Source organism: Geotrypetes seraphini, chromosome 5, assembly GCF_902459505.1.
Source record: "Geotrypetes seraphini chromosome 5, aGeoSer1.1, whole genome shotgun sequence".
NCBI classification, from domain to species: domain Eukaryota; kingdom Metazoa; phylum Chordata; class Amphibia; order Gymnophiona; family Dermophiidae; genus Geotrypetes; species Geotrypetes seraphini.
Window position 1 is genome coordinate 156,209,058 of NC_047088.1, and position 26,474 is coordinate 156,235,531.

The following is a 26,474-nucleotide window of genomic DNA, read 5'->3' on the forward strand; positions in this document are numbered from 1 at the left end:
GAAATTATTGAATGTCACAATAAGTGGTAAAGAGGGCTGCAAACAAAGCTAAGGGCTTATTTTACAAAAGGTGTGCTAGCGTTTTTAGCGCACGCACTGGATTAACGTACGCTAGCTGAAAAACTAACGCCTGCTCAAGAGGAGGAGGTAGCGGCTCACACGCGCTATTCCGCGCATTAAGGCCCTAACGCACCTTTGTAAAAGGAGCCCTAAATCTCATACCAGAAGCAACTTTTTAAGAGAAAATCAAACTGAATCTAAGTCCTCTTCTCTTTGGTTAAGATGCAGTTACTTACCTGGCAAATTCTCAAGCAGTTAGGGCTTGTCGATCTCTTAAACCATGAAAATACTGCACCTTGTAAAACTGGTGATCTTTGGATTAAAGTGTATTAGTTTAGGGAGTTGAATTAAGTAGAAGAGGGACAGTTACTGTAATATGTATCCATTAGCTAATGTGGTTGATTAAAATGCTCCATTATAGCTTTTGAGAAAAACTGATAAAACAAACAAACAAAAATTAAAAATAAACAAGCAGTGATGGTCCACTTGGCTCCTGAAAACTAAAAGTCAACACACTCGTAGATGATACATTTCTGTATAGTCCAATCAAAAGGTGATTAAACTAAACTAAACTAAACTAAATGTTTTTTGTAAGAGTTGGAGGGAGGTCAGACTCCGAAGCGGGATAGTAAAGCTGTTCCAGAGTTCGGTGATCCTAAAGAAGAGGGATGTCCCTAATTTTCCTGCATGGGATATGCCCTTTAAAGAGGGGAAGGATAGTTTGAATTTTTGAGTAGATCTGGTGGTGTTGGGATTCGAGGAGTTCCAAGATAGTGGAAAAAGGGGAGGAAGGATGCCGTGTAGAGACTTGAAGGTTAGGCAGGCGCATTTGTAGTGAACTCTAAGGATTACTGGGAGCCAGTGAAGCTTAGACAGAAGCGGGGAGACGTGGTCGAATTTGATTAGTTTTAAAAAGCTAGGTTCGCTCTATCAGATTGATAAAAGAACAGGCTTGCCCAACTTTATTTCTCGAGGGCCACAAACAGGTCAGATTTTTATTTAATACCTAAATTTATATGCATGCCAGATTTGCCTACAATGGAGGCAGTGGGCATGCAAATCTCTATTGTGCAACTTGTGGCCTGTTTGCAGCCCTTAAGGACTGAACTTGAACACAAGACCATAGGACTAGACATACTAGTTTTAAGAACAGCCAGACTAAAGCAACAGTGACCAATTCAGGTCACGTGTACCTGGCAGGATCCCAAAAAGTTGCAAGGTTCCATGTACTTACACTCAGGGATAAGTATCGGCTTCTGTTTACTAAAATCCATACTGTAATACTTACCCCATTTTGCTTTCCTTTACACCCATTCCTTTAGTTACCTCAACCCATGTCCTGGGGATAATTCTTGACACCTCCTTATCTTTCGCCCATAGATCTCTGGTTTTTAAATTATCTTTCTACAAGTTGCGACTGAATCAATACACACTTTTACAACCCTCTGCCTTGAATATCCTTGTGTAATCTCTCGTCATTAGTCACCTCGACTACTGCAATGCATTATACAAAGGCATTAAAATCAAATACTGTAAATGACTACAGATTATTCAGAACACAGCTATCAAATTAAACACTAAACATCGGAAATATGACCACTTCACTCCTTAAGGCAGCCCAATGGTTACCAATCTCTCACCTCATCACTTACAAGATTTTAATTCTCGTCTTCAAGATTCATAATGCAGGAGCACCATTATACCTCTCCAGACTTCTAACCCCTTACTGCCCCCTTAGAATATTCAGATCCTTGCCAACTCATCATATAATCCTTTCATATGAATGTCCATATTTTCTGTACAGGGACCAAACTATGGAACATGTTCTCACATTATGTTAGGCTCCAGACATCCCTAGAAAAATTAAAAGTAGAAATAAAAACCTTTCTTTTCTGGATGCTTATGCCTGATACCCCTTTCTTACTCTTCTCCGTCTTCACACAGGCTGTGTAAACAGCCCAGATGCAGAGTTTACCCTATTGCGCTTTCTCTTCCCCTCTACCCTATTAGATCCTATAGTTCTACCCTCCTTCCCTCACCATTAACTGTCTTGATTACACATATCTGACTCTTTACCAATAGTACATAAGCCACATAGACCTTTTTTGATGGGCAGGATTGTAAATCCTTTAATAAACTTGGATACTGGGCTAGATGAACCATTGGTTTGACCCAGTATGGCTATTCATAAGCTCACATTAAAGATGTATGGGGGGAAGAGAAGGGACGTGTGTGGCAATGGGGGTGGCAGAGAGGAGGACAGGTGATGATGCCCCCACTAAGACGCCGCCCGGGGCAGACCAGCTCCCTCCCTCTTACTACGCCACTGCAGCCACTATCCTTCCAATTCCTACTCACCTTCTTGGTACGAATGAGCTTATGGTCCCGGAATTCAGTAAGCTGGGCCCTGAGAGTCAGATCACTGTTTACAAGGAATGCTTCACGACATTGCTGATAAAAATCTTGGAAAGAAAGGCCTGTGACAGGAGAAAAAATACATATTACAGTCATAGTTAATGGATTAGTAAACCCTGGAACTAGTATTCATCTCTGCCCACAGACAAAATGAAAATTGCTTGCCTAATAGCCAAGACCAACAATACTGTATGTCTACAAAAACTTCACACTGTGAGGTAATTTGTACGATCTTCTAACCAGAAGTGCAAAAGCATTGTTGGGCAAGAGCCTAAAGAATTTTTAAAAATGAATATTAAGACAGTTACTAGATTAAAAAGTATTGCTATTATTGAAATACCATATAGTGTGATGTGAGCAGTTAGTGCACATTCTCAACGTGAGTCTGGCTCTCTATTCATTGATTCTACATTGAAGTATATTATGAATTCTACAGTGATACTAGTCTTTTCCCAGTATACTCTAAGGAAAAGCAACATCTAAATTAAACAGAGATGAAGTGGGATGAAATCAGTAATTGTATTTTGATAAAAGAGTGAAAAAAAGCAACTACACTGAAAATAGTTTATCTGTTGTCTTTCTCCTCTTTCTTTATGCCTTTATCTGTCCTAGCAATGGATGTAGTTCCTTTCTTTTCTTAATATTTTACAATGGAAACAAGCATATAATACTTGAATACAGATCTATAATAGTAAACCCACAAAACTACTACAGTGAAACAAGTCACACATTAGCAAATTACCGTATTTTTCGCTCCATAAGACACACTTTTTTCCCCAAAACAAGTGGGTAGAAATAAGGATGCATCTTATGGAGCAAATACCCCCTCCCCCTCCCCGGTTACCTTATTTTAATTCTGGCACCCTCCCTCACTGGACGCGGCTGCTTCTCTTGAGAACGGTGCACAAGGCTGCCTGCCTGCTCCGCGTGAGAACTGACGGCTGACGTGGCTACCTCCTCTTTTCTAGTGGCAGAATGGCGCACAAGGCTGCCTGCCTGCTCCCCGGGAGAATTTGTGCACTGCTCTGCCAATAGAGAAGAGGAGGGAGCCACGTCAGCCATCAGTTCTCGTGAGGAGCAAGCAGGCAGCCTTGTGTGCCGCTCTCCACAAAAGAGGCAGCCGCATCCAGCGAGGAAGGGCACCAGACTTTAAAAAGGGGGGGGGGGGTCCTGGTCCTGGTCAAAAATAGGTACTGGGGGAGGGAGAGGGGAGAGTCCGGGGCCTGCCTGCCCGGGGAGGGAGGGGGACGTGCCCTGTCCGCCTGCCTACCAGCCACTAGGCCTGCCTGCCAGCCCTATCATTACTCCTCCCTCTTCTTTAGCCACAATAAAGTCTAACAATTACTTTGGTTCAAAAAATAAGTAATTTTTTTCCACTAAAAGACACAAAGCATTTTGCAGGAAATTTCAATATGAAGGATGCACCTAAGGCTAGGATTCTAGGTATATATGCCAAAAAGTCCTTTTCTGTGTTACTTGAGATATATCGGGACACAAACATATTGTTGAACCTAGAAATTACTCATTAATGTCTGAAATAAGTCCGAAGAATTAAGTCCCAATCAAATTTCAAAGCAAATGTCATGATGAGGGTAGTCCTCTCTGTAATTACTTCCAAAGAATTTTCCAGAAATTTGGTTAGATTCATCTTGACATCAATCCCTCCAGCCGTATCAGTAAGAGTTGAATTTCCTATTTTATTCCCAATAGAGATATACTGAACTCTTAGGGCTCCTTTTACAAAGGTGCGCTAGCGTTTTTAAAGCACGTACCGGATTAGCACGCGCTAGCCAAAAATCTACCGTCTGCTCAAAAGAAGGCGGTAGCGGCTAGTGCATGCGGCAATTTAGCATGCGCTATTTCACGCGTTAAGGCCCTAGCGCGCCTTTGTAAAAGGAGCCCTTAATATTGGAGGTAAATTCTCCAGAGAAATTAACAATATCTCTTTCATATATCTGCCTACTATTTCAACAGCTGATACAATTGGGGCTTTTGGAAAATTTAAAATTCTCACATTATTTCTCCTTTGTTTATTCTCCATAAATTCAAATTTTTTTCTGGATAACAGACCTCTCCTTAATAAATTCAGTTTCTAAAGTCCTAATTTGATTAATTTGTTCTTCATGTTTTTGGGTACTCTTACCGTGTTGTCTCAGCAATTCACCTTGAGTAGTCAGCGTGGAGTTGATAGGCACACAGTCATTCCGTAGTGTAGTCATAGCTTTCCATGATTTCATAGCCTTCCATAGCGCATCCAAATTGTCTACTGAAGGCTTCATCAAATCTCCAAATTGTATATCTTCTCTCCGGATGGTTGAAACTTCTGTAGCCAATTTGCAGGATGCCAATATCTGTGCTTCAGCAGGACCAATCTCTCCCAACAATTTTTCTCCTTCTGCTCCTCCAAGAGTTAACGCCAAAACTCCATCTCGAGGGGAGTTAGCACTCTCCATCCCTCCCAGGCTTTCCCTTCCAGGTTGGAGTGGAGCCTGCCCCTGATCCGGGCTCAGAGAAACACGTTTTAAACTAAGGTCTTCCATTGGTTCAGGTGTCCCTCCCGAAGCCGACAATTTTTCTGTGACATGGCACGAAGTTACTTCAGGGATGGTTGTCTGCAGCAGTCGCCGCGGGTTCCCGGTCACTGGAGGACCTGACCAGGTACTCCCTTTTCCTTTCCACATCATCAAATACAAGAAAAAGCATTCAAAGGTAAGTGTTGGTGTCTGTTAAAGTTTCATCCTCAGAGACGCTCCACACATACGTCTGCCCCCAACACCATCTTGGTCTCTCAGGATGTAGTTCTTTCAGCTCTCTCTTTCCTTTTTCTTTTATCCTTCAAGTGCTTGAACTATACACACAATTTCTTTAGTCTATCTTTATTTTATGTTATGAAATTCTGTAAACCACTCAGTTGGCCCCCTATGAGTGGTATAGCAAATATGTAATAAACTTGGAAACCTGGAAACTGTCATTTATTTGCTTTTGCAGTGTGGAGTTGATAGCAAAAAGTTGCTAAAATGGTAAGACATCAAGGCTAATTCTCTATCATGTAAAAAATGCTACGATATGGTATTGTGAGCACTAAAACTTCCAAGTAGTGGGCACTATTTGAAATAATACATACTATTTGAAATTTTAGCTTGTGAGGTGCCATTTGCACAATTTTTCTTCTTCATGTTGAATACAATTTTGTGCAGTTTTCTCTGTGTGAAATTTTATTCAAACATTTCGTGAAAATCTGCATAGCTAATATTTTTACGCTATTTTTCTACCCAATTGATTAGCATGGATGAAAAACTGCAAGCAAAATTCTCAATTAATGCATGTAAAAAGGTGCACTTCAATAAATGATAATCATTGTATTGCTGTCAGTAGGGACCCAACACTACAGAATGCATTCAAAATATTTTGCAGGACTGGGTTCTCCAGTCATCATAGGATAACTAGAAATACTCTTACCTTTGGATATTATCAATCAGATAAGCCTATCAATATTCAAAAAGAAAAAAAGTTACCAGAATAAAATCAAAACACTGGAACAAAACCAGCTGTATCTGCACATCAAATACCTGTATATGATGGATTATCCTTGTTTGCCAGCTGATACTCTGCCAAAAGTCGGAATATTCCTCTGAAAAGTACAAAAACACAGTAGTAAGAAGTTTAAGATATCCATATTATTCTGGCAATGAAAAAAATGGTAAAAAACCATGGCACTGCTTATGATACTAACTGGCAAGACTGCTCTAACTAGGACTTGTATTTAATACCATTGACAAGAGAACTTTATGCCCTGTGAACATAGCAAACTGTAAAACTAAGTTACTCATCTGTAGTAGAAATTCTCTGTAAACAACATAGATGATATCATCAACAGGCCTATTCGGTAAAGTTTAGAAGATTTTTAGCTGTCACTGTCATCTGGGACCAACTTGTCTATTTGTTCAGGTTGAGTAGAATACAGAAAAATAAGAAAACAATAAGGTGCTGCAACCAGCAGACAGCAACATATTTTTGGTGACAACTAGCCTCAGGTGGGTAGGGTAGGGGACTCTAGAGGGAAGGACACAGATATTGGTGCTTTACAATTTGGAAGGGTTAGGACTTAAACGCAGCTTCAAAAAAATGGGCCTTCAACCTGGATTGAAACCTGACACACCGAGCCAGGCAGGTTGTTCCAGGCATACGGCGCAGCAAGGTAAAAGGGATTGAGTTGGGAGTTGGAAGTAGAGGAGAAGAGTACCAACAAGAGAGACTTACACAACGAACAGAGTTCTCAGGGCGAGATAAGAGAGGAGAGACAATGAAGAGCTGCAGAGTGAATACACTTGTAGGTCAATAAGAAGAGTTTGAACCGTATGCGGAAACAGACAGGGAGCCAGTGAAGAGACTTGAAGAGCGGGGTAAATGTGAGTATAATGACCCTGGTGGAATATGAGGTGTGCAGCAGCATTCTGAACAGATTGAAGGGGAAAGAGATAGCTTAGTGGAAGACTTGTGAGAAGCACATTGCAGTAATCCAGGCAAGAGGTGATGAGATTGTGGATAAGGGTCTTGGCAGCTTGCTCAGAAAAGAAAGGCCAGATTTTAGTGATGTTGTAGAGAAAGAATGAGAAGTTTTGGCAGTCTGTTGGATATGTGAAGGGAAGGAAAGAGAGGATTTGAAGATGACCCCAAGGATGAGAGCCAATAAGACAGGGAAGGCAAGAGCATTATCCACTGAAACAGAGAATGGAGGAAGGGGACAGGAGGGTTTAGGAGGAAAGATAAGATATTCAAGTCTTGGCCATGTTTAATTTTAGGTGGCAGTGAGACGTCCAGGTAGCAAAGTCAGACAAAAAGGCTGATACTCGAGCCTGGGTTCCCATAAATATCAGGCGGAGAGAGGTAAATTTGCATGTTGTCCAAATTGAGGTGATACTGAAAGCTGTGAGACAAGATTAGAGCAAAGGAAGAAATGTATATGCAGAAGAGAAAAGTTCCTAGGACAGAGTCCTGAGGTACTCTGACCGATAGCGGAATGGCAGCAGAGGAGAATCCTCCAGAGCTTATACTAAAAGTGCAACAGGAAAGATATGAATAAAACCATGTGATAATAGAATCCTGAAACCCAAGCGAGGACAGCATATCAATGAAGAGGTAGTGATCTATAGTGTCAAATGCCGCATATAGATCCAGGAGGAAACTATAGCAAAGGCGGTTTACATAGAATGAGGAGGGTGGAACCCCAATTGAAGCAGGTTGAAGATAGCTCGAGACGAAAGTAAGTCAAGACAATGGTGGTGGACAGCACGTTCAAGTAGTTTGGATAAGAATGGAAGGAGGGACATGGGGCGATAGTTGGAGGGGCAGGTAGGGTCCACGGTAAATTGCTCCAGTTTTTGAATTCTTTAGGAATCCAAGGTAAAGTATTCTCATGGTTTAAAAGATTTCTAGAATCACGACTCTATCAGGTTAAATTCAAGGACGCACTTTCAGTAATTATTGGCTTTTAATTTTTTTAGTTCTATTCAACTTCTTTTATTGGGTTGTTGTTTTTTTTAAACTATTGTAACCCGCATAGAACTTTATGGCCTTGCGGTATATAAACTGATTATTAGTAGTAGTAATTCGGAAGAATCAATGTGGAGTCCCTACACTTTTTAATGTGTATCTTCTTTTGTTGGGTCACTGGATGACTAAATTGGGTTTGAGGTTGTTCAGCTATGCTGACGATATTACAATTGTTATCCCATGTTGTAATATATTATCCAACAGTACTCAATTTATCGAGTCTGTGCTAAATACGATGGAATCCTGGATGCTAGAATTCAAGCTGAAACTAAATCAGGAAAAAACTAAATTCTTTTTTGTGTCTTCACAAAAGATTACCATTGAACCAACCATTAAGATCAATTTGGTATCATTTACAATAAGCCCCACAATTAAAATTTTGGGAGTTGTTTTTGATCAGTGTTTAACTATGAAAAATCAGATAGATGCAGTGGTTCAGAAGAGTTTTTATACTTTATGGAAACTCCGTACCATCAGATCCTGCTTTGATGCTACCGCTTAGTTCAGATATTACTTCTGAGTATTTTTGATTACTGAAATATTGTATATTTGACAAGTACTAAGAAAAATTTAGCTAGACTGACCTTGGTTCAAGAATGATCTATGGCCTTAAGAAATACGATCATGTAACTCCTTATTATCGTGAGTTGCATTGGCTCCCAGTGGAGGCCCGGGTGATTTTCAAGTTGGGGTGTTTATATTATAAAGTTGCTTTTGGTGTTGCCCCATCATATCTTGTTGCTAGATTTGTTATCGTGACACATGAGAGGAGTAGAAAATCTCATGCCCTATTTACGTTTCCTTCCGCAAAGGGCTGTAAAAGTAAGAAACAACATGGGCATTGTCTTTCCTATCAAGCTGCTTCCTATAACAAAGATTTCCATCCATTACTGATTAGAATTATATCTTATAAACATTACAGAAAACTTTTGAAGATTTCAATTATCCGGAGATAGACTGGAACCTAGGCACCTCCAGCTGCAGTAGAGAGACCAAGTTCCTGGATGCTGTAGGCGATTGCTCCCTGGAACAACTTGTCAAGGAAAATACGAGAGGAAATGCAATTCTGGATTTAATTATAAATGGACAACGAGGACCGGCACAAGGTGTAGAAGTAGAAGGGATGCTGGGAAGCAGTGATCACAATATGATCCACTTCAATCTGGACACAGGGGAAAAAAAACAATCCAGAATGACGGCCAAGGCACTGAACTTCCGAAACGGGAATTATGAAGGGACGAGACTCATGGTGGGAAAAAAGATTAAGAAGAGGATAATAATAATAACTTTATTCTTATACTAGTCTTTAAGCCCGTTACATTAACGGGTGCTAGAATATATGTATGTCTGTCTTTCTTTCTGTCTCACTCCCTGCCCTTGTGTCTTTCTTCTTTTATTTCTGTCTCCCTCCCTCCTATTATTTGTCTTTCTTTCTATTTATCTCTCTTTCTGCCCCCTATGCAGCATTTATCTCCCCTTGTCCACCTTCCTGTACAGTAGCCATATCAGCATTCCCTCCCCCTCCATTTCCTTGTGCATCAGCATTTCCCCCCTCCCTACTTCCCTGTGCAGCATTTTCCTCCCTCGGGCTAGAATATATGTGTGTGTGTCTGTCTTTATTTCTTTCTCCCTCTGTCTCCTTAGCCACTTTTTCCTGTCCATTCTCCCTTCTTTTTACCTCCCCTGTGTCCACGACCACCCCTTCACTGCTCCCTTTATCCAGCAACAGCCCTTCCCCCTTTGTTTTACCTCCCCCTTGTCCATCAGTACCTCTTCCTTCTCCCCCTGTCCAACAATAGGCATCCCTTCCTTTTTCCCCCTGTCCATCAGCACCTCTTCCTGCTCCCCCTGTCCAGCATTAGGCCTCCCTTCATTTTTCCCCCCTGTCCACCACCACCTCTTCATTGCTCCCCTTATCCAGCAGCAGCCCTTCTCCCTTTGTTTTACCTCCCCCCCTGTCCATCAGCACCTCTTCTTGCTCCCCCTGTCCAGCAGTAGGCCTCCCTTCATTTCCCCCCCCTGTCCATCAGCAGGTCTCCCTTAATTTCCCCCGCTGTCCATCTGCACCTCTTCCTGCTCCCCCTGTCCAACAATAGGCCTCCCTTCCTTTCCCCCCTGTCCATCATCATCTCTTCCTGCTCCCCTTGTGCAGAGTTTTTTAATTAATCGGATAGAGTCATTGCGGCCCCCCCCCCCCCCCCGCTCCCCTTTACTTGTAAGTCGGCGATTCAAGAAGCCTGTGCAGCAGTCTTGACACGCTGCTTCGGGTCCTTCTACTGCGCTTATTTGCTCTGCCGCGTCTCTGATGACATCATCAGAGACGCGGCAGAGCAAATCAGGGCAGTAGAAGGGCCTGAAGCAGCGTGTGAAGACTGCTGCACAGGCTTCTTGAATCGCCGGGTAGGTATTCGGGTCAGCGGCAAGGGAAGGGGTGTGAGCGGCAAAGAACTCCTCTGGTCTGTTGCGGAGGGCGGCCCGGCTCGATTTATTGATTCGTTGGGGGGGGGGGGAATGCGCTATGTTGGGGGGAACGGTAGGCAGACGCGGGGACCGTCCAGTTCAAGAGAGGAGCCGGGGGTGAGGAAGGCCGCCGCAGCTATGGAAATTTTTTTTTTTATTTGAAAGCCGCCGCCGGGGCCGCGCATGCGCAAAGCACAGTTACTTACCGTAACAGGTGTTATCCAGGGACAGCAGGCATATATTCTCACATGTGGGTGACGTCATCTACGGAGCCCCGGCGCGGACAGCTTTTCAAGCAAACTTGATTAAAGTTTCAAGTTTGCACACTGCACCACGCATGTGCGTGCCTTCTCGCCCACTAGAGGGCGCATCCCACCTCGTGGTCCTCAGTTCCATAACTAGCAAGGAAGCCATCCCCGGGGAGGCGGGCGGGTTGTGAGAATATATGCCTGCTGTCCCTGGATAACACCTGTTACGGTAAGTAACTGTGCTTTATCCCAGGACAAGCAGGCATGATATTCTCACATGTGGGTGACCTCCAAGCTAACCAAAAAAGGGCAGGTGGGAGGATGGCAATTTAGGAAAACAGATTTTGCAAAACTGACTGGCCAAACCGGCCGTCACTCCTGGATAAAGTGTCCAGACAGTAATGAGAGGTGAATGTATGAACCGAAGACCAAGTGGCAGCCTTACATATGTCCTCCATCGGGGTGGATCGGAGGAAAGCTATCGAAGCTGCCATCGCTCGGACCTTGTGCCCCGTGACTCGACCCGGGGGAGGAAGGCCAGCCTGAGCGTAGCAAAAGGAAATGCAAGCGGCCAACCAGTTAGACAGAGTGCGCTTGGAAACTGGATGCCCTAATCGATTGGGATCGAAGGACAAAAACAATTGAGGAACCTTCCGATGAGGCCTGGTGCGTTGAAGATAATATGCCAACGCCCTCTTACAGTCAAGCGTGTGAAGCGCCGTCTCGCCAGGATGGGAGTGGGGCTTCGGGAAGAACACAGGAAGGACAATGGACTGATTGAGGTGGAAGTCCGAAACAACTTTAGGTAAAAACTTAGGATGGGTGCGGAGGACCACCTTGTCGTGATGAAAGACAGTGAAAGGAGGGTCCGCAACCAAGGCTTGCAACTCCCCAATCCGCCTGGCGGAGGTGAGGGCAATTAGAAACACCGCCTTCCAAGTCAGAAATTTCAAGAGGGACTTGTTGAGTGGCTCAAACGGGGGTTTCATCAGTTGAGCCAGAACCACATTCAAATTCCACACGACAGACGGAGGCTTAAGAGGGGGACAAACCCTGAGTAACCCTTTCATGAAGCGTGTCACCAAGGGATGGAGTGACAGAGGGCGTCCCTCCAGAGGTTGGTGGAAAGCAGAAATCGCACTGAGGTGAACCCGCACCGAAGTGGTTTTCAAGCCGGAGCGCGACAAATGAAACAAATATTCTAAAACCGAGGATACCGGAACTGATACCGGATCCAGGTGAAAAGACGAGCACCAGGTGGAAAACCTGGTCCATTTCTGCGCATAGCAAAGCCTCGTCGAGATCTTGCGGGAGGCTTCCAACACCTCCTTCACCGATTGAGACAGGTCCGGAGGAGTCAGGGAACAAGAAACCAGGCTGTCAGGTGCAATGACTGCAGATTGGGATGTAACATGGATCCTTGACTCTGAGACAGCAGAGAAGGAGAGACAGGCAGGGGAAGAGGCTCTCTGGCACTGAGCTGGAGCAGCAGGGAGAACCAGTGCTGACGTGGCCATCGAGGTGCTATGAGAATCATCGTGGCCGTGGACGATTTTAGGTGTACCAACGTTCGCATGATCAGAGGGAACGGAGGGAATGCATACAGGAACCTCCCTTCCCAGTCGAGTAGGAAGGCATCCGCTTCCAGACGGTCCTGCGAGTACATCCGAGAACAATATAGTGGTAGTTTGTGTGTCTCCGGAGAGGCAAACAGATCCACCTGTGGCGTTCCCCAGCGAGCGAAAACCTCGCGTAGAACTGCTGAGTGTAGAGTCCACTCGTGCGGTTGCAGAAGTCGACTCAGTTTGTCCGCCAGGCAATTCCGTTCTCCTTGGATGTAGACCGCCCGGAGGAAGATGTTCCGGGAGGCCGCCCACTCCCAGAGGCGAAGAGCTTCGGAGCAGAGGGGCCATGACCCCGTTCCCCCCTGCTTGTTCACATAATACATTGCCACCTGATTGTCCGTGCGGACGAGGACCACCTGGTCCTGCAATATGTGAACGAAGGCTCGAAGTGCTAGGAAGATGGCTCGCAGCTCTAGCACGTTGATGTGACACTGACGGTCTTCTGTCGACCACAGGCCCTGCGTGCGAAGACCGTCGAGATGGGCTCCCCACGCGTACTCCGAGGAGTCCGTGGTCAGGACCTTGCGAAAAGGCGGAGTGTGAAACAATAGCCCCATGGACAGATTTGAAGAGTCTGTCCACCAACGCAGCGATTTCCGCAAGGGCGGAGTTACCGAAATGAGGCGAGACACCGGGTCGCACTCCTGACGCCACTGGGACGCGAGGGTCCACTGAGGGATCCTCAGATGTAGCCTCGCAAACGGCGTGACATGTACCGTCGAGGCCATATGGCCCAGCAGCATCATCATGCGCTTGGCCGATACCCTCGATAGTTGAGAGACCTGGCGGCTCATCCGTACCAAGGTTTCCAACCGCTGGGTCGGCAGGTAGGAGCGTAGGCGCACCGTGTCCAGCACCGCACCTATGAATTGAAGAGACTGCGACGGCCTCAACTGAGACTTTGGAAAGTTTACCTCGAACCCGAGAGTTTGCAGGAAGGCAATAGACTGTCGGGTCGCTGAGATAACCCCCTCCCTGGTCGGGGCTTTGATGAGCCAATCGTCCAGGTAAGGGAACACATGGAGTCCACGTGACCTGAGGGCTGCTGCTACCACCACCATGCACTTCGTGAATACTCGTGGGGACGCGGCCAGGCCGAAGGGCAGTACCCTGTACTGGAGGTGGAGGTCCCCCACCTGGAATCGTAAGAATCTTCGACAGGCGGGGTGCACCGGAACATGGGTGTATGCTTCCTTCAGGTCGAGGGAGCACATCCAGTCCCCTTCCCCCAAGAGGGGGTACAAAACCGGGAGAGATAGCATTCGAAACTTCTCCCGGGCCAGGAATTTGTTGAGCTTCCTGAGGTCCAGTATGGGGCGCAGGTCCCCGGTCTTTTTTGGGACCAAAAAGTAGCGGGAGTAAAACCCCGTACCCCACTGGTCCTTGGGGACCGGCTCGACCGCCCGAAGCTTCAAGAGAGCTTTGGCTTCGGTTATAAGGGTCGGTAGCTGCGAGCGGTTGCAGGGGACTAAACTTGGGGGACTGTCCGGCGGCGAGGACACAAAGTTGAGCGAGTAGCCCTCGGAGACGATCCGGAGCACCCAAGCGTCTGAGGTAATCCCGGTCCATGCCTCCCGGAAGGACCGCAGACGGCCCCCGATAGGGAGGGGTTCCTGTGAAAGTGCGGAGGGGAACCCGCCCCGTCCGCTCAGCCCGTCAAAAGGAAGGCGCGGGCTTAGAAGGGCCCTGCGCCTGGGCTTGGGTTTGTCCCCCTCTGCCTCGCTGAGACGGACGTCTCGGAGGCGGTCTCGAGAAAGCCGGGGTCGACTTCTGAGGGTATCGGCGCGGCGGAGGCCGAAAGGGTTTCTGCGGCGGGGGCCTAGGTTTGGGGCGGACCAGGGATGCTAGAGAGCGCTCCTGTTCCGACAAGCGTTTGGTCGCCGCATCCAATGACTCGTCGAATAACTCGGACCCCACACAAGGCAAGTCTGCCAGGCGTTCCTGCAGGTTTGGGTCCATGTCGAGGGTGCGAAGCCAGGCCAAGCGGCGCATGGCCACCGAGAGGGCCGACACCCTCGAAACCAGCTCAAAGGCGTCGTACACTGCGTGGAATAGGTACAACCGCAATTGAGACAGGTTGGACATAAACTTATCGAATCCTGCTCTTTGGGAGTCCGGTAACGAGTTTCGATATTGAGGAAGGTCCTTCACCATACCCCGCAAATAGGAGGAAAAGGTGAAGGCGTAATTTAGAACCCTGGTGGCCATCAGGGAATTTGAATAGAGGCGACGGCCAAACTTGTCCAGGGTCCGCCCCTCCCTGCCTGGTGGAACCGCCGCAGAAACCCGTGAGGGCTGTGATTTTTTAAGAGCAGACTCCACCAGAAGAGACTGGTGGGAGAGCTGTGCCTTATCGAACCCTTTAGGGGGAATCGTCCTATACTTCGATTCCATTTTTGAAGGCACAGACGTGACTGTAAGAGGGCTTGACAAGTTATTCAGCCAGGTTTGCAGAAGGACACTGTTGAGAGGGAGTCTAGGCACCTCCCTAGGAAGAGTAGGGAGGTCCTGTTCCTCCAAAAATTCTTTGGAATACCGAGAGCCTACCATGAGGTCAATCCCCAGGGCTTGGGCCATGTCCTGAACGAAGGATGAAAATGAGGACGGCCTAGCCTGGGGGGACGGGGTTCTCGACCGCCCCACCGAGGAGAGGGGGGAGGCTTCATGGGAATAATGAGGATCCCTAACCGATCCCGAATCCCAGGATCCCCTCTCGAGGGCCCTCGAGGGGGAAGGGGAAGTTGTCCTCCTTGCAGAACCCTTGGGTGAGGACCCCGGGGTTCGTGGGACACTCTCCCGTTTCCTCGGCGAGGCGGCCCGGGAAGACTTCCCATGAGGTGAGCGGAGGAGCCTCGGGTTGTCGAGGCGCAACTCCGACACCTGCAGCGCCTCGCCCCCGAACGACGAGGAACGGTCGCGCCGAGGCGAGCCTCGGGGCCGCTTAGACTTCCTCGATCGACGCCCCGTCCGAGGTCGCGTCGAGGGCGAGGCGTGTCTGGAAGACCCGGAGGAAGAGGAGGAAAGACGGCGCACTCTGCGCAACTTTTCCTTGGGCCTTACACTCCGCTCAGGGGGTTCCCCCGAGGTCGAGGTCCGGGGCGGGGCCGAGACCGAGGTGAACGGGGCCACCGTACCCGAGACCGAGGTCGCCGAGGTCGGGGCTCCCGAGGGAGCCCAGGCCGGGGCCTCCGAGACCGAAGGCGTCCCGGCCGAGGTCGAGGCCGCCGGAACCGCAGCACGCTGCAACACTTCCAGGGCTCCCGACAGCTCCGATGAGATCAGAGCTCGGAGGAGATCCTGGAAGGCCGGAATCCCCACGAAGGTGGGGAGTTCCGAGTCCGGGGCACACTCCCTGGAGGGCGACCTCGGTTTCGAGTATTCCCTCGGGGTGTGCGGAGTCGAGGTCCGATGCGGGGCCGGGGTCGACCCACCCGCCTTGGCCTGACTCGAGGATGGCTTCTTTGCTGAAGGGGATGGAACAGAGGACTTACCCGAAGCTTGCTTCACTGACGAGGCCTTCGAGGAAGAGGGCCGAGGCGAGGCTGAGGCCCCCGAGGACGCCGAGGCCGAGGTCAAGGCCGGGGCCGAAGCCGAGGCCGACGTCGAGGCCTTAGGCGGTGCGTCGACGGCGAACAATTCGGCCATTCTTGCCTTACGGCGACGGAGGGCCCTGTTTTGGAAGGTAGCACAGCGATCACACGAGTCTGTCGGATGTTCGGGCCCAAGACAGACGATGCACCACCGGTGAGGGTCAGTGATGGAAAGCAACCTCTCGCACCGGCTGCACTTTTTGAATCCCGTAACAGGACGGGACATCCACGAAGAAAAAGAAGAAGGCCGGGAACGTACCGACGTCCCGCGGCCACGGATTCCGGGAGCCCCCGGAGTCCGATGAAAAACGAAAGACTTTTTTTTTTTTTTTTTTTGAAGAGAAACGAAAAGAAAAAAACAGCACCGCGAACTAATTCGAAGGAAAACAAACTAAACGCGGCAGCTAGAAGGCAAAAACACTGGAGCTCAGATCCACAGGGCTTTCTTGCTCCGCGGAAAAATTTGAACTGAGGACCACGAGGTGGGATGCGCCCTCTAGTGGGCGAGAAGGCACGCACATGCGTGGTGCAGTGTGCAAACTTGAAACTTTAATCAAGTTTGCTTGAAAAGCTGTCCGCGCCGGGGCTCCGTAGATGACGTCACCCACATGTGAGAATATCATGCCTGCTTGTCCTGGGATAATTGTTTTTTTCGCTACAGCTCACGGAACACGTTTTTTTTAGTGCGCATGCGCGGCTTACCATTTTATTATATTAGATACCGCCAACAATCTTGCGACTTCTAGGCGGTTTACAGCAAAGAATATTGCAATGTACATCTGATAGTAACAGCATTAATGATAATAACAACAGTTATGTACTGTAGGGTCGTGAAGTACCTTTCGGTTTGCACAGGGTTGGAAGTTAGTGATTGGGGTTAACAGTTTACAAGAACAGATTTGGGGAGTGATTACGAAGGGGGTTATTGTCCTTGTTCGTTGCCTAGGTATTTTGTGAACAGGTATGTTTTCAGGTATTTCCTGAATTCTCCATAGTTGTTTGTGTGTGTAATTAGTTTATCTAAGTCTTTGCCCCATAAGGCTGCTTGATAGGATAGAAGTTGTTGATGGTATCTCTTATATTTGCATCCTCTGGCTGGTGGGGAGACGAATTTCAGGTGTAATCTTCTCTCATGTCTGTTGGTTGGGTATGAGAAGAGGTCTGTTATGTATTTAGGGGCTAGACCTGATAGTACTTTGAAGATAAACACTGATAAACACATTCCAAGACATAATTTTCAGCATAGTCCCAAATATTTAGGCTGCTCCAGGCAAGGTCCCATAGTTCTCTTCTGCCAGAAGGGCAGCCCAGCCTCCACCCTTCCAAATAGCACCACATAAAAAAATAAAAACAATAAAAGAAAAAAAAAAAAAAAACCCACAAAGAAAAAAAAACGTACTCCACACTCACTCATGGTCCATGCATTCATACCCAACCCCCCTACCACAACACACTCCAGTCCCCCCTCCCCATCTCCCCCCTTCCCATACCTAAAGCCATAATGACTTCCCTGCCCCTCAATTACCCCTATGCCCACTAAGCGAGCTGGTCACTTCAGTGCCAACTTCCCCCCCCCCAAAACATCGATATACTCATATTAATGTTGTGAAATACATGCGACTCACACAAAGAGTGGAGTTTTTGTATGCCAATGACCGATTGTGCGCCAGTCCTTGATGTGAACGAAGCTTTTTCTCCTTGAAACTGAGACTTGTTTCTCCACTATAGTGAAATGTATTATGTTGTGCGAGTGTGTGACTCTGTATATTGGATATTGATTGATTTAGAGGTTTTAATATATATCCAAAAGTTCTTGGTTGAATGTAGTAGCATAATATAATTCCCAGAGCTGGAGGCCACAGGACACCTTTTTCATTTGTTCTTTCCCTCTTCTTATTTCTCTGTTTACTAGTCTACTGGATGAAGTTCTACAATCTCTTTCCCTCCAACAGTCATAGTGACTTGTGCTTTTTGGTCCTTTCTTGTTCTCCCATTTTTGTAAATCACTCTGCTGTATTTTATGAAGAGCAGTATATCAAATTTTGTTAAATAAATAAACAAACAAATACAATAAATCCTACCTGGCATTGGGAGTAAGGCTACGAAGGACGTGGACTAGTGAGCTCAGGGCTAGAGCGCCTGACTGCTTCACCAACAAGGAGTTCTCATAGGAGGTTTCTTCCACATATGGATTGTATGTGGTGGTTTCATACCACAGCCAGTTAAAGAGACTTTGTTTGGCTTGATCCCACACTAGATGGAAAATGCAGAAATGTGCACAGCAGTCATGGAAACCCTGATTACAATGATATTTGCATAAAACTGCCACTTAACAATGAATAAATCCGAAGTTGAGGCTCCAATTAACTCATGCAATTCAAACATTCACTTAAATAATTATTCTCAATTTTCTTCAGGGATCTCAGCAATGCCACCCCCTTGCGATTTAAATTTTCTTATTCACCAGGGTTAACAATCTTCTTTTCACTGATCCAACCAATATTTAAATAAATTTCCATGTAGCATCTGGTCCTGGTGATTGATTGCTTTCTAGTTTGTTAATTTGATCTATTACATCTTTTAGATTTTGCTTTAGTCTATTTCAGTCACCAACATCAATAAAGATCTTTCTTAAAAAAGATCAAGGCATCACTATGTAACCATTTTTTTTTTTTTGTTCCTGGGTAATAAGTGTTCTTCCTTAATTACCTATGTCACAAAAGTATAGAAAATGGCTATCATTCCGCTCAAGCTTTGCTTTTGTGAGCAGGGCATTAATATTTTGAAATTCATCTTTTTTGCAGAACATTCAAAATTGATTCCAAGCTGAGTAAATTTAGGGGCCCTTTTACTAAGGTGTTTTGTTCTTCTACAGCAGGGGTGCCCACACTTTTTGGGCTTGCGAGCTACTTTTAAAATGACCAAGTCAAAATGATCTACCAACAATAAAAAAATTTTAAAACCCCCACAAAGCACACTGAAAGGCAGAGAAAATGATAACAGAACTAGAAATAAAAACCACCAAATATCCTATACAGACCACTCTCAAACTCCTTGGAGTAACAGTAGATAGATGCTGCACTCTTCAGGTGCAAATCAACAAAATCACTCAAAAAGCATTCTTTACCATGCGCAACCTTCGCAAAATTAGAAAATTCTTCGGCAAAGATCAATACAGACTCATAGTTCAATCCCTAGTCCTAAGTCTACTGGACTATTGCAATATCCTCTACCTTCCTTGTCCCACCTACCTAATAAAACAACTACAGACTGTCCAGAACACCGCCCTCAGACTGATCTATTCCCTTCGAAAATTTGACCACATCACCAACGCCTTCCTAGATTCACACTGGCTTCCAATACAAGCCCGCATCCAATTTAAGCTATATTGCATAATATTCAAAACATTAAACGGAACGGCACCCTCCTACTTAAACAACCGCCTAAATAGGAACCTCTATTCCAGACAAAGGAGAACCCAGTCCCCTTTCTCCTACCCCCCTTATAAAGGAACTAAGCGCAAAAAGATGTACGACAATCTACTAGCAACACATGCAGCTAAATTGGACCCCTCCATCACCAACCTACTGACAGCTTCAACTGACCTCAAAGCTTTTCGAAAAGAAATCAAAACCATACTATTCAAGAAATACATCCTAATTTCCTAACCCCACTCTTCTCCCCTCTCTCCCCTTCTTAGGATCCTCCCTTCAAAATGTGATTTTGACCTAACGCCTCTAACTGTATTCCTCTTCCTGAAAACGTCCAGCTATCGTTTAGATGTATTAGGCCCTACGTCGTTAATTGTATTCCTATTCCTGGAAATGTCCAGTTATCTTTTTGTTGTAATCCGCTTAGAACTGCAAGGTACAGGCGGAATAGAAGTCATTAATGTAATGTAATGTAATTATCATTCATATTCCGGGTTTTTTTCAAAGAGGTCAAGGCAGATGACTCTATGCAATGTCATCTCAATAACAACCATACAAAAATAGACAAATATAGCCCCTCCCTTTTTACTAAACCACATAGCAGTTTTTAGCGCAGGGAGTTGCGCTGAATGCCCCACGCTGCTCTCGACGCTCATAGGCTCCCTGCGCTAAAAACCGCTATTGTGGTTTAGTAAAAGGGAGCCATAGTGCAAAATATAGACAGCAGATATAAATTCTCAAAACAGACACATTTTGATCACTAAATTGAAAATAAAATCATTTTTCCTACTTTTGTTTGATGATTTCATGAGTCTCTGGTTGCACTTTCTTCTTCTGACTTCTTCTCACTTCACTCTGGCTGCACTTCTTCTGACATCTTCTGATTTCAGCCCACTCCTTCTTTCAGCCTCCTATATGCTTTCTCTCTTCCATACCTCATTCTCTCCCCCAACTTTTTCTTTCTTTCTCCCTGCCTCCTGTTCTTTCTTTCACTCTCTCTCTCCATGCCCACTTTCTTTCTGTCTCCCTGCTTGCCCCCTTTGTTTCTTTCTCCCTGCCCTCCCCCAAGCCACTAGGTTTGCCGTCGTCACCGGGGAACAGGCCTCCAAGCCACCGCCCCCCAAGCTCTGCATGCAGAAGCCTTGCACTGACCAGCATTCTGCTCCCCTTCAATTCTGATGTCGGAGAGGAAGTTCCGGGCCAGCCAGGCAGCGATTGGCTGGCCCAGAAATTCCTCTCCGATGTAAGAATTGATGTCGGGGAGAGGAATGCTGGTCAGCGTTAGGCTTCTGCAGGCCCAAATCTCTGGATCCCCAGGGCCGAGGAAAAGAAAAGAAAAAAAGCCAGTCTTCCATGAGAGCCGTTCCAGTCTCTTTTTAGCAGGACACTCAACTTCACATTTTCAGGCTCAAGACGTCAGAGCAGCAGCAGCAGCTCCGGCATTTTTGGGCAGAGCACCTCCTGCTCCCGACCGCCTTTCTCCAGTCTGGCTTGTCAATTCCACCAGGGGCAGCCGGCGCTCAGCTATCAAGGGTCGTGACTTCCCTAGACCTCCCTCCCGCCTTCTCCCGAAGGAAGTGACTTCATCCCCCAGTCGGAAGACGCAGTCGGGCAGGAAGGGCGCAGCAAGAATGAGTGTGCGTGGGGAACCTTGGGGAGATTCCGGTGGGGAACCTTGGGGAGAGGAAGGCTGATCGGCCGGCCGATTGGAACGGCAACACGAGATCGACTGGCGTTGCCTTCCCGATCGACCGGTCGATCGCGATCGACGTGTTGGGCACCCCTGTTCTACAGGATAGTACCAAGGGGAAAAGAGAGCCATGAAGCTTGTATCCCAAGAATTTGTCAGGAACCCATTGGCTACTCAAGCAACTACTACGTCTGCATGGTGGGTCCTTCCAAATGTCAAACTGGCAAGCATGCATCTGTAGTCACATATTTGAACACTCCTTCATCCATTGCCCTGAGCTCCTCATACCCACTCCCCCCGAGAAAGAGCAGTTGTCTTCAGAAGAGAGCAGCAAGTCAGAGAGTGAAGGAGACAACATAGATCCAGTTTACAATATCAATGATGCAGTTGATAAGAGAAATCCATACTATCCAAACCAAAAAGACCTCAATGACTTGATCAGAGATCTCAGTCTCAAATCCAATGCCAAGCTTTTGACATCTAGGCTCAAGCAATGGAACTTGTTGGATGAAAGCGTGCACGTCACAGATCTGAGGAAGCATCGCCAAGCTTTTCCGCCTTCTTCACCCAACAAGATGAACTTTGTTTCTGCCATAATGTGGCCTGTTTGAGGCAATTGGAATCACCTATAACCCCAAAAGAGCGGTGTCTCTTCATTGACAGTTCATCCAGGAGCATCAAAGTCTTGCTACTCCATAATCATTGGAGCAAGTACCAGTCTCTTCCACTGGCTCACTCAATGCACATCAAAAGAGGATTACAACAGCATGAAGACCTTACTAGGTGCCTTGAAGTATGATGAGTATGGCTGGGAGGTCATTGGAGACTTCAAAATGGTGGCATTCCTAATGGGTCTCCAAAGTGTTTTTACCAAGTTTCTCTGCTATCTCTGCCTTTGGGACAGCAGGGGTCACAAAGTTGCACTACCAAAGGCAGGACTGGCCACAGTGGACCGAGATCAAACAAACGCAAGGAAGTTTTTTTTCACCCAAAGGGTCGTGGACACTTGGAATGCGCTACCGGAGGAAGTGATCAGGCAGAGTACGGTACAGGGATTCAAACAGGGATTGGACGGATTCCTGAAGGATAAAGGGATCATGGGATACTGAGGGAGGAGCTGGGATGTAACACAAGTATAGAAAGCTAACCAGGTAATGAGTATAGAAATCAAACCAGGTCGTGCATGTGCAAGACCGGAGGGTTAGGACTTCGATAGGAAGACAGGACTTAAATGAGAAACCAAGGTGGCAAGGGAGCCCCTTCTGGTGATACAGACAGGTCGTGACCTGTTTGGGCCGCCGCGGGAGCGGACTGCTGGGCAGGATGGACCTGTGGTCTGACCCGGCGGAGGCACTGCTTATGTTCTTATGTTCTTATCTCTGTGGGGAGAAACAACGTCAAATGGGAACCACTGGTGGACCCCGAAAAGGTGCTGATGACATTACTGCAAATCAAATTGGCCCTAATGAAACAATTTGTTAGAGCTCTAGATAAGGAGTTAGCAGCCTTCAAGTACCTTCAAGACATTTTCCCTAATTTATCTGAGGCAAAGGTCAAAGCTGGTGTCTTTGTTGGACCACAGGAAAATAATATCCTGGAGTGCAAGGAATTTCCCAAGAAGTTAACTAGAAGAAGAAAGCGGCTTGGAAAAGCTTTGTCGCAGTGTTTCAGGGCTTTCTGGGCAATCACAAGGCCGAAAACTACATGGAGTTGGTTGAGAATCTGGTGAAGAATTACAGTAAAATGGGCAGTAGGTTGTCTCTCAAAGTCTATGTCCTTGATGCTCATCTTGAGACATTCAAGGAGAGCATACTCAGAGGAACAAGGTGAGCGCTTCCACCAGGATATACTAGACTTCGAATGCTGTTACCAAGGACAACATGAGAACATGATAGGAGACTATGGGAGCTGATTTGTGAAAGTGACTTACAATATAATCACAAATCTCAAAAAAACTACTCACTTCTAAATCTTCTGTGATCATCTTTGTATAACTTCAATATAAACACATGTTAATTGCAAATTATATGTTGCTTTTTATGACTTTATAAGAAATGAAAAGATGAAAATTCAGCGTTTTCACATTTTAAATAGGTAAATTGCAAAATTTGACTATTCTGGTCACAAAATCAAAGTTTTATGGAAATAACAGACATTTTCAATACTTTTTAGGCATGAGTAAATAGGAAATTACACTTACTGCCCAGGAACAAAAATCGTGTTACATAGTGAATCTGAGTCCTTGACATGTTCAACTTAAGCCTATTTGTAGCCATCTTATGGATAAGCATATTTTAAAAAACTCAATATCTATAGTCTCAATTGAAAAAAAAATTGTATATCAGAATATAGGCGAGGTGAAATACCTAACTTCTCAAAAGCCTACACAATGACAGCATATAGATATTAAATAGTACTGGCAAAAGGGTTGATCCCTGAGGCACCCCAGATATCATCATCTTCCATTTTGACACATCTTTTCCACCCTGTAATACCTCTCAAACAGAAAAAAAGAGTGGAACCAACCAAGCACCTTGCCACCTATCTCTGTTCCCTTCAGCCTTGCTAGCAGTAAGTCATGCTGAATTGTATTAAAGACTGCTGTTATATCCAATGTCACCATTATAAAATCAATCCCTGTTCTAATTCTGTCACATGTTCGGTTTCACTTTCATTTGGAAGGTCGACTCCGAACACTATTCATCTCCAAAGTTCATCTGAGGTATTTAGTACCACACACTTTGTGTCAATCAATTTAGGACCACCGAGGAAGGCTGATTACTCGCCGAAACACGGACCGTGTAGGGTCCAAGTCTCACTTTTATGAGCATGTACCATTAGTGACACATTCCGTACCTAAATAAATTCAGTGGTTGCTTTTATTTTGAATTTAAATTGACAATTTGAATAAAACATTTTTCCTGGAAACCTGAGACTTGTGTTCTACTTTGTGCTTTCGTATTTCGATTTTGTCTGGAAACACTGGTCCTTCTTTGCTCGTGTTTGCTAACACAGAGTTTCTATAGAAAACTATGAATGAAATTCACACTGAAAAGAATACAAAATTTGAAACTCTTCCAAAAAATCTTGTAACTGACCCAAAACTAATTTTTCCTAATTTTAACAAGATACAGACTAGATTAGAGGATACCAGTCTTTAATTAGTAGGATCTGCCTTATCTAATTGGTTATTCTTCAATAAGGCCCTCATTACCTGCAAGATGAGAAAGGACCTCAGTGCTTTTGCAGGAAGAACACTGCTGATTGCTTCTTTCTACTTTAGCCCTGGCCATTGCTAAAGATAGTTCCTGATCACACATGAAGTAGGAGCCTGCCGCACTTCTCAGATGGCGACTCCAACATTGTTACCTGTCCTAAGGCATAAGGACCCCTTGAGCAATGTTCCCTCTAAGGTACGCGGAAGCACACCTTTTTTATCAACCCTGTATAGCAGTTCTGGCCTGCTGCGCACCCAAGAGCAGCATTGCCTCCACCTCCCTCCTGCCAACATCCTGGTCGTTGCTGTTTCTCCAAACGAGTAGCAGCATTGGCAAAATATCCTGTCTCCCTCTCCCGCAGGGCCACATGGGCAGCCTCTGTATGCTCGGCAGCCGGATCTACTCCGGAACCAGAAGAGAACATTGGGGGGGCATGGCCAGCAGCTGTGCGTACTGAGGCTGCAAGTGCAGCCCCAGGGAGAATAAGACAGGCTGTTTTGTTGCTACTGCTGCTCATTTGGAGGAGAAGCAGCAACAGTGACTGGTGGGGTGGTAGGGAAGTACTGATCTTGGTGTGCGGCAGAAGAAGCAGTGGTAGTAGCAGCTGCAGAGACATAAGGGAGATGTGATGAAAGCGGGAGTGGGAGAAAGGAAGATGATGGAAGGAAAGAGTGGAATGAAGCAGTTCAGAGGAGGGCGATGAAAATGATAGGAGGTTTGTGCCAGAAGACGTATGAGGAGAGACTGGAAGTCCTGAATATGTATACCCTAGAAGAAAGGAGGGACAGGGGGAGATACGATTCAGACGTTCAAATACTTGAAAGGTATTAACTTAGAACAAAATTTTTCCAGAGAAAGGAAAATGGTAAAACCAGAGGACATAATTTGAGGTTGAGGGGTAGCAGATTCAGGAGCAATGTTAGGAAATTCTATTTTACGGAGAGGGTGGTGGATGCCTGGAATGCACTCCCGAGAGAGGTGGTGGAGAGGAAAACAGTGACGGAGTTCAAAGAAGTGTGGGATGAAAACAGAGGATCTAGGATCAGAAAATAATAGTACATATTGAAGAAGTAAGGCCAGTACTGGGCAGACTTAAAAAGGTATGTGTCTGAATATGGCCTTTTGGTTGAGGAAGGGCTGGGAGGGTATGGATGGGTTGAAGTGAGCTTTGATGGAGACTTCAGCAGTTGGAGCCCAAGCACAGTACCGGGTAGAGCTTTGTATTCTTGCCCAGAAATAGCTAAGAAAAAAATAAATTTGAAATTGAAATTGAAATCCGGTTGGGCAGACTGGATGGACCATTTGGGTCTTTATCTGCCGTCATCTACTATGTTACTATGACACTGTGTGGAAGGAGATACTGACAGAAAGTGAGAGAGGGGCAGACCTTTAATAGAAGGGGGGAACATGGCAGATACTGGATGAAAGAGGTTAGAGAAAGAGGGCAAATGGTGTAAGGAAGATAGAAGCGGGAGATAATGAAAGAAGGGAAGTGAAAGGGGAAACATTGGATGGAAAGGAGAGAGGGAGCAGATACTGTATACAAGTTTATAAGTTTATTTAAAATTTGATAAATCGCCTAAATAAAGTTTCTAGGCAGTTTACAGTTAAAATAGCAGAATGTTTCACAATAACCCACACATTTAAGAACAACAAAATTGACATACTAGAACAAGAGGATAGGAAGGGAGAACTACAAAATTGGATAGAAAAGAAACAAATAGGGTAAAAACAGAAGGTAGGGTAGGGAAAGAGAAAAAAAAGGAAGATCTCAGGAAAGAGATCTCGTTAAGAAATGAACTTGATAGCACTGCAAGTAATATCATCCTGATAAGGATGGTTAAATATTATAAGAGCCTTTAAATAAAAATGCTTTTAATTTTGATTTAAATTGTGTCACAGAAGTTTCTTCGCAGATTAATTGGAGCAGAATTCCTTAATGATGGAGTAGTTACCGAAAAGACAGATGCATGGAAGTAGGGGGGCGAGATAGAAGTGGCCCATGCTGGATGGAAGTTGAGACAAGATGAGGAAGATACTGATGGAAGGGGAGAGAGGGGGCAGATGTTGTATAGAAGTGGGGAAGATAGATTTTGGATAGAACAGGGGAGAGAGAGGGCAGATGTTGTGGAAGGGGGACAGAGGAGAGAGATGATGGAAGTGAAAATGGAGATGTTGGAAAGG

The 26,474-nt window shown here is 45.9% G+C and overlaps 1 protein-coding gene across 4 annotated transcripts in view; it reads right to left on the reverse strand.

The window, feature by feature from the left end:
- Nucleotides 1-26,474, reverse strand: part of ORC2 (origin recognition complex subunit 2) — a 157,923-nt gene that overhangs the window by 7,453 nt on the left and 123,996 nt on the right. For 3 of the 4 annotated variants that reach the window (XM_033945473.1, XM_033945474.1, XM_033945472.1), the window contains exons 14-16: nt 18,033-18,204; nt 6,045-6,106; nt 2,419-2,537 (exon numbers count right to left, since the gene is read on the reverse strand). In XM_033945473.1, coding sequence (XP_033801364.1) covers nt 2,419-2,537; nt 6,045-6,106; nt 18,033-18,204 — 353 coding nt within the window. Of the gene's footprint in view, nt 1-2,417; nt 2,538-5,934; nt 5,961-6,044; nt 6,107-18,032; nt 18,205-26,474 lie in introns of those variants that run through there. The other variant, XM_033945475.1, reaches the window with a different exon arrangement.